Source organism: Pithys albifrons, chromosome 3 (genome assembly GCF_047495875.1).
Source record: "Pithys albifrons albifrons isolate INPA30051 chromosome 3, PitAlb_v1, whole genome shotgun sequence".
Taxonomy (NCBI): Eukaryota; Metazoa; Chordata; class Aves; order Passeriformes; family Thamnophilidae; genus Pithys; species Pithys albifrons.
In genome coordinates this window covers 32318437-32334883 of record NC_092460.1, presented here as the reverse complement: position 1 = coordinate 32334883, position 16447 = coordinate 32318437, and the positions used below count along the sequence as shown (strand labels likewise).

The window sequence follows — 16447 nt, the reverse complement described above, 5'->3', positions numbered from 1 at the left end:
AAATTCTGTAAGTTTTGATGCCTGCAAAAGAACAAGAACAATTAAGCCTGTGGGCAGAAATCAGCACAATGTTGGAGTCTGGTCCCAACACTGGGATCCCTTCTTTCATGCAAAAGTGACACAGAGGTCTGGTGCTCATCACAGTGACCTCCTTGGGGTGACAGAGCGGTCTCTATTAACCAGCACTCACTCAAGAAGCTGGTTGCTGGAGTCAGGAACATGTCTGAATTTAGTCTATCTTTCCCAAACACAGGAGTTACTCTGCTCTAATTCTCAGAAATGCTTTACTCCCTTCACTAACTGATATCAGGTCTTCTGATGCTATATTGGAACAAATTACTCCTGAATTACAGGTTGTAATTGGCCACAGCTTCTGTCCTGAGGCCTCCTGAATTACCAGCATCATCTTTTGCTCTCTGTTCAAAGGAAACATTGTTTTCTCCACACTGTGCTTTGACAGAAAATGCAGGCTTGAGCTGGACTGCTTCTACATCTTGTTTGGTTACATGGGATTTACCTACTCTCAGCAATAACATCAGCAGAGAAGGAAGGGGAAGAAGGTTTTCAAATGGTTGCTTGCCTTTTGTTTTATGATCAAAGCTTCCTTTCAGCCAGAAAAAGACATACTGGGAAGTTGAGAAATCTACAGAACAATGACCCTAAAAGCTGTGTTTTGATGAAAGCTGGGTTATTAAATTATATTACTAATAAAAACCAGACCTGTTGATTAACTTACATGGAGTCAACCATCCATGCATTCAGGGAAACAAGAAAACTGTGTTTATTAAAATGATTAACATGACTATGGTGAATTCCCAGAGAAGGAAAATAGTTCAAACTCACCCTTGTTCAAACCTGTAAATGCATTATGTGATACACTCCAAGGTCAGAAGTCTGATCAGAGAGCAAAGAATGGTGTGAGAAACTGTGTCACTGGCACTGACAGGGTGGCTCACCCTGAGAACATAATTTAGCCTTCTTGTGCCTTTCTAAAAAGCATTAGACAAAAGAGTTCAGAACAGGATTTCACCCCTCTCCAAATATTAACCTGCATACATATTTCAAGAGTCAATGCTGTAGCTCAAGCATTTTTAAGCATAATTTAAACCCCAAAGTTTTAAATTTCATTTTGCTGAGGAGGTTTATTTTTTCCTAAGTATTTCCTCTCAGAAATGGGCAGAAAGACAAAACATTGAAGGACAAGGCCCTACTGCTTCCCTGACTTTTCACTCACAATAAAAAAAAAGAAAGCAGCAAGTGAAGAGAGTCAGGAGGGAGAGTCTACTCTTAGTTCTGGTTTTATTCCAGTAGGAAAAAGCCAGATGTTGGTATCATAGTTTTGATGACATTGATGGAACTTGGGGCAAAGGTAGAAGAAGAATCAAACTAAATGATCTTTCTTTGTTACTTCAACTGCACAGAAAGTTACACAATGAAAATGACACTTGGAAATGGCAGCCTCACTTTCTCTCACCTACATTGCTGAATATCTTTGCCCTCTGTACTCTGCTATTACAGCTATCTGCAGGGTCTCTACAAAGCCTCACAAATGCTTTCTTATTCTTTTCTGATATATGTTGCTTTTCCTTTTTAGGATATAAAAGTTCATCTGGGTCTGATCCTGCATTTCCATCAGTACAATTAGGAGAGCAACTTTTAGCCAGTGGAATTATGCACTGGGCAAACAGTACTATCTGGACTACTTAGTCCTGTAAGTATTTCCAGATCCCAAATACCTCACACTTTGCCTTTGGTGGACAACAGTTACACAATATTGAAGTCATGTGTGAGCACTGAGAAGACTCTGGTGCATCAAGACCTCACATTGGGCAATATTTTCAAGTGCTGACATTTGCATGTTTTGTTCCTGACCTTAAATGAAACAGATTGGAGCCCAAGTCCTTACCCAGGCAATATCCCCAGGAATTCCAGTACCATTTTTGCCTAAGGATTGCAGGAGTGATTCAGCCTAGTGTAAGAACTAATGTCCCAGAAGCTTTTTCTAGGCAGCATGCTAATTATAGACCCAAGCCTGACATCTGTAGCACAAACCTATGCTGCGTTTTGCAACCTGAGCTTCTCTATGAAGAACCACACAACAAAAACAAAGCTGACTTATCACTTAACAAGGGTCTTTTATTATGCATCCTCAAACTGTAGTATTTATATTAAGAGCAGCCTGTGAGCTACTTCAAAAGATGACAAGGCAGGAAAATGCCACTGGGACTGTTTTCTGCAGAGCACACTCTGGGCACAGCACACACTTGGGAGTTGCCTTCACTACTGTCCAAGCAAACCATGCTTTGGAACCTCTGCAGCTGAGTACATGGAGGTTTTTTTCCTAGAAGAAACTGGTGGTGCAGTGAACACCAAAATGTACTTCTTTTGTCTCTTTGTCTCCAGGTGAAAGAGAATAAATCCATCCCAGCTACTAAACTCCCTGTGAAATACCTACCATGTGCCCATGTGAAATGCCTACAAATTGTTGGCACTGCAGCTCATCTCTTCTTGGTTACCAGATGATTATTTTCCACATGAGTGGACAATGATAAAAGAGAAGAGACTGTGCTTTCTTCCTCTTTAGATGAGATGTTGACAGATAATTAATCATTTTACAACACTGGCATTGATTTCCTTGTATTTACACATGGAAAGGAAAATGCAGCCATGTTGCACAATGCCATTCTCAAACCACCAACTGGTAGTGGAGGAATTAAACTGATAAAGGTTTCATTTTCCAGCCTGTGCCTCTGAGAGCTTTTGCTTAGATCATCTTAAATGACATGGAAGTACCCTATGTGGTGGGGTTTTTTTTGTTTGTTTTGGGTTTTTTTTACTGCTTTTTGACAATAGCCAAAAATCCTCTAACGGATCAACCTGTACCTGCCTGTCAAGGAGTGGTTGCCCATGTCCTTCCATGTGTATGTGACACACATTGGGACAGATTCTGTGGATGAAACTAGAGTAATACAGGGTGAACAAACTTGCCGTTGATAGACAAGCTCAAGCATGTTCTGTTAAACAGAACACCATCTTTTTGCTCGTACAGTAACAAGACAGGAGTTTGAAGGTAGTGATGGTCAAGAGCAGATTTAAAATGGGTATCTTGTAAATACATACACTCTTATTTCCCTCCCTGCACCTTCCATATTAATTCCCCAGGTGTGCACTTCTACATCAAATTTCATCACAGAAAATGTACCAAGAGTTTTTAGGCCACCCTGAAATTTTAGCCCGTAACCAAGTCCCAGAAAATCCTATTATGTTCTTCCTACCTTAGACATTATCCCACAGCACTGTGATATTTTATTTCAGGCTGAAAGTAATAAGCTATTTCCTTCTCAGTACACTAAGCACATGATTTGGAGGTCACTGAGGAAGCTGACATATGAAACTACTAAATGTACAAATTGAAAAAGTTGGTGTTCTTTTACCTTTGGTATCATGATTAGATCTGTACACAAAGCTCTCTCCATCCAAGAGCTTCAAATCACCAGTTTTTCCCAAAGGGTTGCACAGGATTTAGTGACAGATTTTATTAAAGTCAGTGGTAGGTATTTGGTACATAACCTCACTGAACTCAACAGAGTCTCCTTGTGGTACATAAGTTGACTTTGCAGAAGGAAGTCAAGTCAACAGAAATTGGATAGATAAATCCTAAAATGCCTGAACTTTCAGAGAAAGGTGGTCATGCTTTTATTCCTGTTATGTAGTAAAGTCAAACTACTATTGAAACCCTTGGGAACAAAACCCTGTTTGGGTTAAAGTTACTGAGGTTTCTAGTTCCAGAGTTCTAAAATTCTTCTCCTGTTTGAACCACCACCATTCCTGTTCTCATTTATGGCCCGATGTGCAGAAGCATGGAGTGTTTCCATGAAAGACAGATTTCCCCAAAGTTCTTATGGTCCTAGAGGTACCAATTTCTTCTAAAATATTGCTTTAGCTGCTGAAAAAATTGTCCTTTTCTCAAAATAATTTTCTTCTAGGGAATACTCTCAGAAACCTGTGAGTAAATGCACTTTACTGCCTAGTTATGATGAGGTTCACAAGTAACACTGGTTGTAGAAGTGGGACAAAATCTGTGGTCCACCAAAAAGTTTGTTTGCTGTTGATTCCTTAAAGGTAGTAAACTCAGATGTTGACAAACATTTCCAAAGGCAACTAAGGTACTTAAAAAATGCGGTGAAGATTGAAGACTATTTCTTTTTAAACAGCTTAGTTTTTTAAATGTATTTTAAAACCTGCCTGTATTTCTATGCCTTTTTCTCTCCAGTTGGGTTCTGTTCTGATTTAACTGAGGCATAAATCTGCACATATGTGCAGTCAATCCCCTTCCCATACATTTCAGTTTTTAACATACTATCTGAAGGATTGTTATATGATTTTGATAGGCAACACATTGATTTGTACTGTTTTTTTCCCTGCTGTGCTACATTGAAACCTGATTATCTACAGCCATCAGTTCCATTACAAGGGGCCTTGGAGTATGATTAGACTTTAAATTTTAGTAGGCTAAGCTACTTGCAAATGACTCCTGAATTTACACCACTACCTTGGATATGACTAACTAGGAGAATAAATTGTCTTGAGTCACAAAATGCTTTTTATGAGATTGCGGGGCAAGCAGTGGGCTTTGTTACTTTTAGGGACTCAGTTGACATTAGTGAGGTCACACTCACACAGGTAGTGGCACCAAATAGAACTGAAATAGAAGGAAACAGAGGGAGAACAAAATCTGAGCAGTCAGAAACATCAAATTACTTCTCCCTGCCCATCCACAGCTTGTTCGTAACCCCACTGCAGTCAATGGGAGCTTTGCCAACTAATTTCAATAGGAGGAGAATCTGGGTTGGATTGAGGTTTCCTGATTCTGCCCACAGCAACACAGATGCATTCCAGACCCCACTCAGGAAGGGGGAAAAAAGGTTCAATTCACAGTAACTGTGGCAACAGGAGGGATGGTTCTCTTTGGTATCATCTAATTTGAAATTCAGTAGCTGCTTTGTGCCATGACATGTGTTTCTCCCCTCTGTCAAACTAATGTTTTCTTCCCATGCAGAATGCCCATCAGGGAAAGAGCACAGAAGAAAACCATCAGCACGAACAGCCCTCAGAAGCCTTTTTCACATTTCCCACCTCACATCTGTCGTATTGGCAAAATCATGTTTGCAAACAACATGGAAAAACTGCCTTAAACATGGTACTTCCCCAAAACACAGAGAATTAATGCAGCCTGTTTTGTGAATGTCCCTCAATCCATGTGAGTGATGACTAGTAATAAACTACCTCAGCAGAATGCCAAGACCTCTGCTATGGAGAGTAACAACTAAAGGCTTCACAGACTGTCTGACTCTGGCTGCAATTTTCCCTTCTTACCCTTCCCTTCACTAAGGTCCTCACTGTTGTAGACCTTGGACTTGATAATTTCATTAAGGGCTGTAAATACCCAATGAGACTTAGGGGAAGGTGTGACAGCTTCAGGAAAGCAGCAGCATGTAAAAAACCCATGACCAATGAAGCCCTAAGGACTGTCACAGGCAGTCAAACCAAAAAGGAATGCAAGTGAGTTTCTCTTTCCTTCCACCTTGTGTTCTCTGTTTTACAGGAGGCAGTTCCCATGCTGACAAACAGGCAGCACTCTACAAAGTATGAAGACAGCAAAACCTGACTCTGCAGCTGCCAAGGACAGAGAAGAGACTGGAAACATATGTTCTCTGTGTTTGGGATGCTTCAGTTTATGTAGACTACCTGGGTCAGGGCGCAGATGGTGTAAACTGCTGAATCTCAGACCTTAAGCTAGCCGAGTCTCTAGCTTAATAAGTATATTTTAATTAAAATTCTGAACTATTCTGATATTCTTTATTAACTGCACCCCTCTAAGCCTCCAAAACACCTCCAGGGGAAAAATCAAAGAAGCAAAAACTGATGAGACTTCTTCAAAGTAACAGTGTGAATCACTGTCGGAGTTCAGGCAGGAGCATGTCTCTTGAGCATCAGTACAATAGAACTGATGCAAAGACACCTCTGAAGTTTACTGAGCTGAGCCAGCAGCTTAAGGAGGCCTGAACTGCCTTGTGCACTTCAGTGAATTGCCATCTGAAATCTCAGGGCTGATACCTTAAATGTCAACAGTAATTAATCACTGAACAAGGTGTGCCGGAAAGGGGCAGGAACACTCATCTGTGGAGTCCAGGATGTTGTACTAGAGATAGAAAGCAGTGAGCTTTGAAGAGCACTTGAACAGAAAGCACACTGAAGGTGCATGTGAGGCAACTGAGATAAACACAAGAAAGCAAGGAAGACATTGGAATCCTGGTGATGCAAGCTTGGACTGCTGGTAGGTGGGATTCAAATGTCTTGGGAGCACTCAAGCCAAAGGGATTCCTGAGGGAATTTACAACTGTGCCATCTGTCCCTTACAGTTGGAGCTTATTTTGTAGATAGCTTTTGGAAGAGAATTACTACCATGTTTCTCTCTCAGATTAACCCTACTGGTGATTGACTGCTGGCATGAAAGCCAAAACATTCAACACAGTAGTTAACACACCAAAAACCATATCCCAAACACAATACCCTGTCACTTACAGTACCTTTCCTGTGGAATTATCTGCAGCTGAAGCCATTAAAGAAAGGGCCTCTATATCTCAGCTTTTCTGACTCAGTGTTCTTTCAACCCAATTTCTAGCAGATCTATGAAGCCTCACATCTGCAATGTGACTCAGCTTTGGGACAGCAGACAGACCTTGTCAGAGCTGGTTATTAAACTAGACTGCAGAACCTGAGTAGGTTGGGATGGCTCAGAGACACCCTTTGCATACACAGTCAGAAAAACCTGTGGTAGGGAGACCAAGATACAGCACTGGATAGCACACCAAAGCTAAAAGGAGGATTAATTAGGTATTCGTAGACACAGGCCACAGACACTAAGAATAGTTAGTGCCTGCTCTAGTGGGGCACATATATCAGAATAGGCGAATAAACTTCACAGGAACCTGTCTGCTTGGTCTCTGCCATTCTCTTGTGCAGAAATTTTTGTTAGCATGACCATTGTCCCCAGAACATGGCCCAAATCAGTCCACAGCATTTCTCTGTGTCCTGTACAAAGGTGTAATTCTCCTGTTCAGTCCCAGGCACTGCAGAGTGCAGGTGTTTGTTTCCAAGCCTGTCTGCATGTAATAAAAATGGATAATGTACCCCAAAGCCACAAATTCACAGAGAATGTGCTCTATACAAGGGATTAGTCAACAACAACTGCCCTTAGACCTGACACTTGGAACCAGTGGCATCGTAGACACTGCACTCATTAGTAGTTTGGAAAAGAAATGGGAAACAAGTCAGTTTGCTAACAATAGGTAATTCTATAATTAACAGCCAACCATGAAAAATTCTAGACAACTTGTCAGATGAAAGAGGACTAATTTTTATAAATCATGCCTTACAAGCCTAACTGAACAGGAAGAACAAAAAACAAACTGGCGATGCACCATCTTTCAGTTGTTAACATTACCATCCATGAAAGGAGCTGGGTAGATCAAATACAGAATGACTGCACTCAACAGCCTGTGCAATGAATCTACATCTGACATATTCACGTATTGTATGGGACAAAGCAGCAAATTTTGTTCATGAATAAGGAATTAATTTCTGAATGATTATTGAGGTTAAATTGTGAAAGTAAGAGACATGACCTATGAAGACACCACCATAAAAATCAAAATAATCTGATGTGGGGAAAGTGTGAGCAAGTCACCACAGCAATTCCTTCAAGTCCAGAAACCTAAGTATCACGGCTATAACCTGATATTAATGACCTCACTTTTTTTTTCTAGAAGAACTTCAGTTTTGTTTCTGGCAGCAATAGTGCTTATTCCCCAAAAGGTCATGAACATCTGATAAAAATCTTGCTAAAGCAAGAAAGGCACAACTTTCCCATGTCCAATCTTCCCATTACTAGAATATATGTTTCTGATTGGATCATCCCATGGATTTTGGTTGTTTGGTAGGAAGGATGATCTCCAGGGAAATGTTTCATGTCTTCTCTTCCAAAATCAAAGAAAATGCTCATTCCTGCAATAAAAGCTAAGAGTAGAGCAAGTGTCCATTAACTGTGTAACTCTGTAGAGGTTCCAAGTCTGACATTTCCGAAGTGCACAACCAGCAATGATAACTGCTAATTGTTTCTCAAGTGTTATGCAGCCTGTATTGGTAAAAGAGAAAGTGGAAGGAGAAGATTCAATAAAGGTAATTAAATGTAGGGAAGCACTGCTTTCTTCAAGCCCTTCCTTCTTTAGGATTTCTAATAAGAAGCGATGATTGGTGAATTTTCACTTTGTACAAACATCTTGTCAGCTCCAGAACAGAAGAATAAGAGATAACATTTTCCTCACAAGAAATATCTGAGAGTTTAATTCCAGGCTGGCAAAATTGAACACAAATCCACTGATTTCAGTGGAGTTACAGATGGCCCACTTAATGTACAACAGGGTTGATTTGGCCCTTCTCCCACACTGTAGCGCTGTTTTGCCTAAGAAACCTTTGCTTTCTAAGTACCAACCACATGTAAACAGCCTGCAACACTGAACTGCAATTAAATGAGTGGATAGGAGACACGTATGTTTTATAACTTTTCTCATTAGTGGACTTTAACAGCAAGTATTGACCTGCTTTTCTGTTTAGTATCAGAATCTTATGTGAGTATCACAGACAAAACTCTGAGGATCTGCAGAATATCAATTATTGTACCCATATTTCTGCCTCCCGCAGTTTCCTACAGGCATTAAACTGAAATCATGTATAAGCACAGTGCATGTCTCAGGAAGAACTTGTTCTTCCTTAGAAGCCATCTCAGCACTACAGCAGGTGGGCACAGGCTCTCTTGCTAAAGGCACAGAGAGAGAGAAAGAAAGACAGCAAGAGAGAGAAGAAAGTTGCTTACTGTTTCGAGGCTTCTCCTCATCCATGCCTTCATCTTCATTTTCTGGATCAATATCTTCTGCTTGAGTTATCCAGTCTAAGTATCCCTTCAAATCCTCTTCTAGCTGTTGTTTTTCCCGTAATTTCTGGAAATCTCCTCGAGCCTTAGCCTTCTCTCTTTCTTTGGAAAACTCCCTAGCAAGAGGGAGGGAGGGACAGGGCATGGGTGGAGGGAAGGAAGACATGGAAAAATAATGAGTTAGATTGATTTCCACTAGAAAGCCTCCTCAGCCTGTGTAGCACACCCAGCTTTCTCTACTCTTTCAAGACAAACACATGAATGGACCATCCTTTCTAGATACAGCTGGAGTGTCCATGTTTCTATCAATACTTAGAAAAAGATTAATACTTTTTTCCCCTTTAATTCTCAACACTTGATTGACAATTCAAATAAAATGCATATGTAACATTCCTGTATAATATTGTACAATGCCATATACTTTATGATATTCTTTACCAGTTGATATTCTTCAACAGTTATCCACAAATATCTATTTGAATAATGGTTAATGATGAACTGTTTGACAATAATCTGACATCTGGAGAGTGAAATGGTGGCTCTAATATTTAGCCAGGATTCAATCTGCTTTAAGATTATATGTGTAATCACAACTAAATTGGGTTAATTTAAGTGTAATTAATTGTACTCGCAATTTTGTACAAATTGAATTATGGTCAGTTGCACCCACAGTATTGGTCAGTATATTTAAAACCTCAGACCTCCATGTTTTACTGCAGACTTTCAGTATTCAAGCCTGTTATCTGACAGGAAATGTATTTTTCAAATACAAGTTGGGTGAACAAACAGGATAAATTATACATAAACAAAACTAATAGAATCTGCCAAGAAGTAAATAGGGTAGACATTTGATGACAGTTTTATGAAAGAACACTAATGGGAATATAGACTTAAAACAGAGGGATTAAGAACAATAATTTCATGTTGCTTAGATATGATCCTGGATGCTTTGCCTTCTTTTTGGCTGTGGTGCTGTTACTTGCCCTCTTTCACAGACACCTATACAGCAGTATTTTTTTTTTCAAGAAATGCTGACCTACCTCTATTTACAGACTCTTGAGTGTCCTAAACCAGGTTTTAACACTTGTATTTCAAAAACTAAGCTTAATGATTATGAAAATTGCTGGACCAAGAGTACTTAAGCATCAAGTCTTGTATCTGCTGAAGCAGATCACTACATAAGACACACACAGCAGATAATACACTCCACTCCTTCTAGAAATAAGAGCTAATACCATTCACTCCAATTCATTCTCCATTACTGTTGCTGATGAATGTCAGCAATGATTTAAAATAATCCTACTCCACCTAGGATTTGTCTTAGGTTTGCTCCTGCAAAAATAAACGGGAAGCCTACCACTAATTTTGGTGGCATAATAACAGGATTATGAAAATCCCACCCAAAATGTTAATGAGTGCCATGTGACTGCATCTCAAGTAACTGAGATGGAGGTGGGTTTCTAACAGTGAGGTGAAGTACTTTCCTTCTGTCTAGTCCAAAACTCACTGAAAGATTTCCATGGACTTCAACGGGTTTTGGATCAGGCTTTCAATAATATGAGCTGTGCAAAACCCAGCACTGCAGCAGATTCCAAGTAGGATGAGCCCTTAATTTCAAGTCACAGTATCTGACAAGGTATGTGCCTGTGTGATCCGCACCCCTGTCACATTGCTGAGGGCTCAGCCTCTCCCGTGGGACTGTGATAATGAAGGTGGAAATGAGGTAGAGAAATGCTGGCATCTTTGGCGTGAAGGTAGATCGCAGTCAACTCTGGATCCACTCGGCTTCAAGGCATGGAAAAAATGAAAAGTGACATTTTTCTCATAGTGGGAGTGATATTTGGCTATTGACAATTAAAAACAAATAAACCATCCTGTAATAATAAGAAATGAACAAATAATTTTAGAAAAAATTAATCAATAGTAGTTATATTTTCTGCTTCAATAACACTGTCTTGGGTTGATACAGTGCCCCATATTCAAATTAAGGAATTAACTCTGAATAAAACAATCACTGAATGAATCTATGTATTATTAAGTCTGTTTCCAGTGTTTCAATTGTTAAACTCCTAAACTGTTATTTTAGCATCTAAAACAAATGGGTCCAATTTTTAAATGGAATGAGACCTCAGCTCCAGGTAAGAACTATTTATATTCATATGGATATAAACTGAAAGGGGCTGTTTTAGAAACCAAAGTGGCAAACATGACAAACCAGCCCAGCTTCCAGAAGTGAAATTCCTACTGTGCCCTGAAGTGGATCATTTATGTGCAGTGTCTCTAAGCTGCCTGTCTACATGGGTCCTTTCAGTCCACACTTACTGTGTGCCTCAAATGGGACTTGGGCTGGGGGGGAGAGCTGACTGTGAGATTTTAACATGATGTCTTTACACTGACCATCAGCAGAGGAGTGAATTTTACCTCAAGTTTTACAGAACAATGGAAAATACAGTGATTGCCTTGTCTAAATGATCTGCAATTGCATGCCTCCCTCCTTTGTACAACTCCACCACTCAGATGACTCTCCAAAGACAACTTGTTCAAATTATCTTAATTTCTATGCTCTATTAACATTAAAACACTGAGAACAGGTGGCTCAGGAAATTGCTACTGCAATTCAAGCCACCTTCCATGTTGAATGCCAGCCTGCACTTGAGCAAATGTAGTTCACAATCAAGAATTACTATCAATGGTCACTTGCCATCCCATGGGAAACGAGCCGGTGACCTCAGTCCAGTGCCCATTGCAGGTAGGTGGGCACATTAATTCTGCCATCACAGCTCACAATAAAGGGTCATTGTTTGCACTTTCAGCAGGGAGGCCAAGGACCAAATAAGCTTTCTGATGGAAGTGTCATCTTGAGTCTGGAGGCGGTCTTTTTATAAAAGTCTGCACTATCATGTCAGGATAAGGTCAACAAAGGTTTGCAGAACTATAAAGCAATCTGTCCATTTTCAGTGACAAGGTAAGAGCTGGTGAATCCAGTTGTTTTTACTAGAATTCAGTTTCCTTCACTTTCCTTTACTTCTCCCAAGAAATTATAAGATAAATTATAAGTCTGCCAATGGGAATACCAAATAACAGAGTATTCTGGAGAGATGTTTTATGTTTGTTAGACTACAGTGGGTCAAGGTCATAAATATGAACACCTCACTGCATCTTGTGTTGTATCAGAAGTAAATTTCTCTTTCCCACCCTGATGACAAAATATAGGTAATTCTTGTCTGTATCTGACCTCAAGATGACTTCTCATATGTACAGGAAATGGAAGGTGAGAAAAACAGCAGAATTCTAGCAATTAAAAGCTCTTGCTTACTACTAATAGTGGAGCACAAGGCTTCAACTCTCATCCACCCTAAGAAGGACACCAAGGAACAGGAAGAGTTGGAAGAAGGGACAGAAGACTAGGAAAAATTCCTGACAGGTCACAGAAACTGCTCAGGAAGGAGCTACAACCACAGCCAGCCTCCCTTTCACTCTGACCTCTTTCTTGGCAGTAAAAGCATCAAAAGCAACCAACTGGGTTTTGCAGGATTCTCTCAAAGCAAAAGAAGCTGTTTCTTCTGCCCTCCATTTGCCTTAGGCAACTGCTTGTTTGGTTTGTGTCCTGGGATATGGATCACTGTTAGGCAAAATATAATGTGAATCTATAGGCTTCAACGTGCATGTCTGAACGTTGAACTCACACTGCCATTTTTTATCCTCACTAATTAACTGAAACAGATAACACAGATGTGAACAGCTCTGATCTCAAGCAACTTCTAATCACTGTTCACAGCAATGATGTGGAATTGTTTTGCCTGGATTTGAGGAGGTCTACTGTGTGATCTGCTGACTGGATGTTTCCTTTGGAATACATGAATTTCGTATTGTGCTCAGTCAAGACAGGAATAGAGTACAGCTCTACATATAAATACTCTGACATGCTATTTAGCTTAGCATGTGAGTAGTAAATTCACCAGAAGGACCATGAATGGATGACATACCTGAGGAAAAACAAATTACAGATGAGCTCTTTAGACAGAGCAAAACTCAGCATTTGATTTTGCAGGTGCAATCAAGATGTCTTTGTGAGTACAATTAATTACACTTATGTATTCAGAAGTGATTAAAAAAACCTTAAGCTAATCTGTCAGTGACAAAGTCTACCTACACAACATGCTTGCTCAAGTTCCTGAAATAGATAAATGGGAAGAAATCAGAGATGCCCAGAATGGATATTCAAAGATAACCAGGAATGCTGCTTTGTATCTATGTGGAACAGACAGGTGGATCATTTACGTAGATGAGACTAATAGCAATTTTTCAAGGAAAAAAAAGCTGAATCTGCAAAGTGAAGACACTTTGTAACTCAGCAGAATTTAGAACTGCTTAAAAAGGTTAATTGTTTAAGAACTGCTTATTTAGCCCAAAGAAAATTTGGAACATTTCTTCCATAATTTCTGTGTTTTTTCATGGATGCAAATTCTTAAGTTTCTTTTTACTTTTCTCCAGTTGGGGAAATTTTTGCAGAAACAGTGCAGCTGTCATAACACTGTGAAGACAGCCAGAAAGAGTGACTCGCAGCTTAAACAAGGTGAACTTCATCTTTGATTTCAGTTCCCTCTACAGACTGTTTCCATCTCTTACCACTAACTGTGGTGCTCTAGCTGCAGTATGTCAGGATGGAGAAGATTTAGGGCTCAAAACCCTTTCTTGAGTTGAAAATTAAAGAGAGAGGAAATTCAATTTTTAATTATATACAGATACAAATCCAAGTGTAGGTAAATTGAATCAGCAGTGCTTCACTAGTATGCACTCCTCATGGCTGGGCTCACAGGCACTGTTTCTCCAATCAGGTATCACAGAATCTTTAACAGCTGTCCTATGTGGTCCCTGAGTGCACCTCTGATAGAATAGATCACTTTCCCTCTGTCAGCTGGTCATCCTCCTCCACTCCTGCTGACTTCCTTACCTGCTTTTGAGAGCACCCACCTGGAGAAAGGAGGAGCACATGTTTTAAAATTGTACCCAGAGTATCACTCTCCAGATATCCAAACACAGACTATTGCCTGACACTTCATTACTGGGGATTTTTTCCCTGCTTCTATTACTACTTGGAAGTGTTTCTTTTTGCAGCACGTGTCTTAGCAGCATGTCTCTTCCAATGGAGTAATGAAGATAGCAATAATACCTCCTGCAGAACTTCTATTACCTGTGTCTTTGTCACATGGCCAATGATGGATCTGTTTCTCTGGTCCCACTACTGCCCTTCTTATGTTGTTGGCCCAGGTACTGAGGACATAATTTCTGTGTGGCATCAAGTCCTCTCTCCTGCTCAGAGCTTACTTTCTATCTCTTGTCACCCAAAGACAGGGGACTTCAGGGCTGCCCACTCAGGCAACAGGTACAGGCCCCAATCAAATTAATTTAGAGCTCATCAAAGGAGGTGATATGTTAGAAACAAAGGAAAGGAGGATGCATTAAAGTCCTCATACCATATTTATCCCTGTACTGTAGTCACCCAGTCATGCCCAAATATGGAACTAGAAGCCTAATCCTAGGAGATCTTTTTTTTTTTTTGTTTTAGAATTTTGCAAAGAATGTTTGCTGGCTTGATTCCTCTAATTATGTGGCTCCCCAGGGCAGTAAAGTTTTTCACTACTGGGGGCAAAATCCATTGTTTTTAATTAAAGCTACTAAAATGATGCTTTGCAGTGAGGGTTATACTGCAGAACTGAAATACAGATAAATGTCTGGATGTCTTAAGAATGCTTAAACACTAGAAGGACTACTCTTGCCTTTCTGTTCATCCTTAGAAAAGGCCTGAGGGAAATGATCTTGTCTCCCTGCATCATGCCAGGCTTGTAACCTGCACAATAGAGAAGATGGGCTTACTGAAGAAGAAACGTGCCTGAGACTCTCTACAGGGAAAATAATCTCCTGTTAGGCTGTGTGTTAGATGTACTTAGCAATGTGAAAACTTCTCCTGTGAGAAGACATAATTTGGCAGGAGTCTCATCCTACAGATAGAAGGGTTTTGTTGTATGCCCTCATTCTTCATTCAGTCCTATTGACTCTTCCAGAAATTTTACTATAATCCACCTATTCTATGGCAAATGGATTGCTTTGCCCACAGGAGAACATAGAGCTGTCCCCTTCCCACAGAGTACAGACAGAGGGACATGCTACAGGCAAAGAATTGTCTTATATTCCTTCAATTTAGTCAAAAGACTCCTTCTATGGTATTAAGAATGCCATATTCTGCTATTGGCCCTGCAATAGCCTAAGCCTTGTCTTAAGGTTCTTGAGATCAACTCGTTACTGACTGTTGTTTTGGTAACCAGAGTGTAGGAATAGAAATACAAATTTTAAAAAATAAACAATAATAAAACATTTTCCTGGTACTGCTTACCCGCTAAGTACACCGAGAACCAAGTTAAGTACAAAAAATGACCCTATGATGATTAGTGTAACAAAATAGATCCAGGGCCAGTCCCTTCCTATGGCATCATTGACCTGGAAGAGTGGAATGATAATTAGTGAGACAAGCTCAGATTCTGAGCACTGCAAGGCTCCACCCAAAGAGATCCCAAGTCACCAGCAGTAAGATTTTTCAATAGCCAGTTTTCTGGAAATTTATGACAGGTTGACATTAGCAATTTTTAATGCCCTGAGGCTGAATTTCTTCGTCAGAGAATAACACCGCTTTTGTTACCTGTATGGTTATTTGCAATATTAGAACATTTTGTCAAACTATTTCAGAGCTGATGTGAAGCTTCCTTGGATTCAGATTTTTATTCCCTCTGAAAGTATCCTGGTGACAGGGAAGAACCCTTATTATGGAGTCTTGCCCTGTAGCATTGGAAAAAGGACACCAAAACTGTCAGCTTACCCGCTCAACACACCAAGAACCAGATTTAGAACGAAAAAGGATCCAAAGATGACCAGACTGACAAAATACACCCATGGTAACTCATAGCCCATAGCGTCCTGCATCTGGAAAGACGAAGGAAAGTTAGAAGACAGAGAGGAAAAGCAGAAATGATTAGGCAAAGGAACAGATGGAAAGGTTTGTAAACAGAGCCTGTGGTTGGTTTACATATAACCACAGCAAGTGTTTCCGTATGTTCTTTCTTATGTGACCACTTATTTGATGGTTTCTTTGGTATTTCCTCACAGTCAGTGATTTACATAGCCTAAGATATAACCATGTGCCTTACTGGCACTTCTTTGGATGCTCAAAGTTGTGGACTGTTACTTTTTGGAGTTTACTTCCAGCAGCATGAAGGGTCCACCCACGACTTCTAAACTTGTACCCACTGCACACACATACGACCCTCTGGAGCCAGGGAAGATATTGCTTGTTTTTTCTAAGCATTGCCACAGTTTGTTGTCACACCACGTTTACTTCCGATATGTAGCACAGGTACAGGTACCTCAGAGAGGAGCATGTGTGAACTGTGGCCAAATATT

General features: G+C 40.1%; 1 protein-coding gene across 1 annotated transcript in view; it reads right to left on the bottom strand.

Annotated features, from left to right (window-relative positions):
* The window catches only part of LOC139669559 (voltage-dependent L-type calcium channel subunit alpha-1C), a 412800-nt gene that overhangs the window by 140283 nt on the left and 256070 nt on the right, over positions 1-16447 (bottom strand). The window contains exons 7-8 of the mRNA XM_071550062.1: positions 15867-15970; positions 8936-9108 (exon numbers count right to left, since the gene is read on the bottom strand). Coding sequence (XP_071406163.1) covers positions 8936-9108; positions 15867-15970 — 277 coding nt within the window. The remainder of the gene's footprint in view (positions 1-8935; positions 9109-15866; positions 15971-16447) is intronic.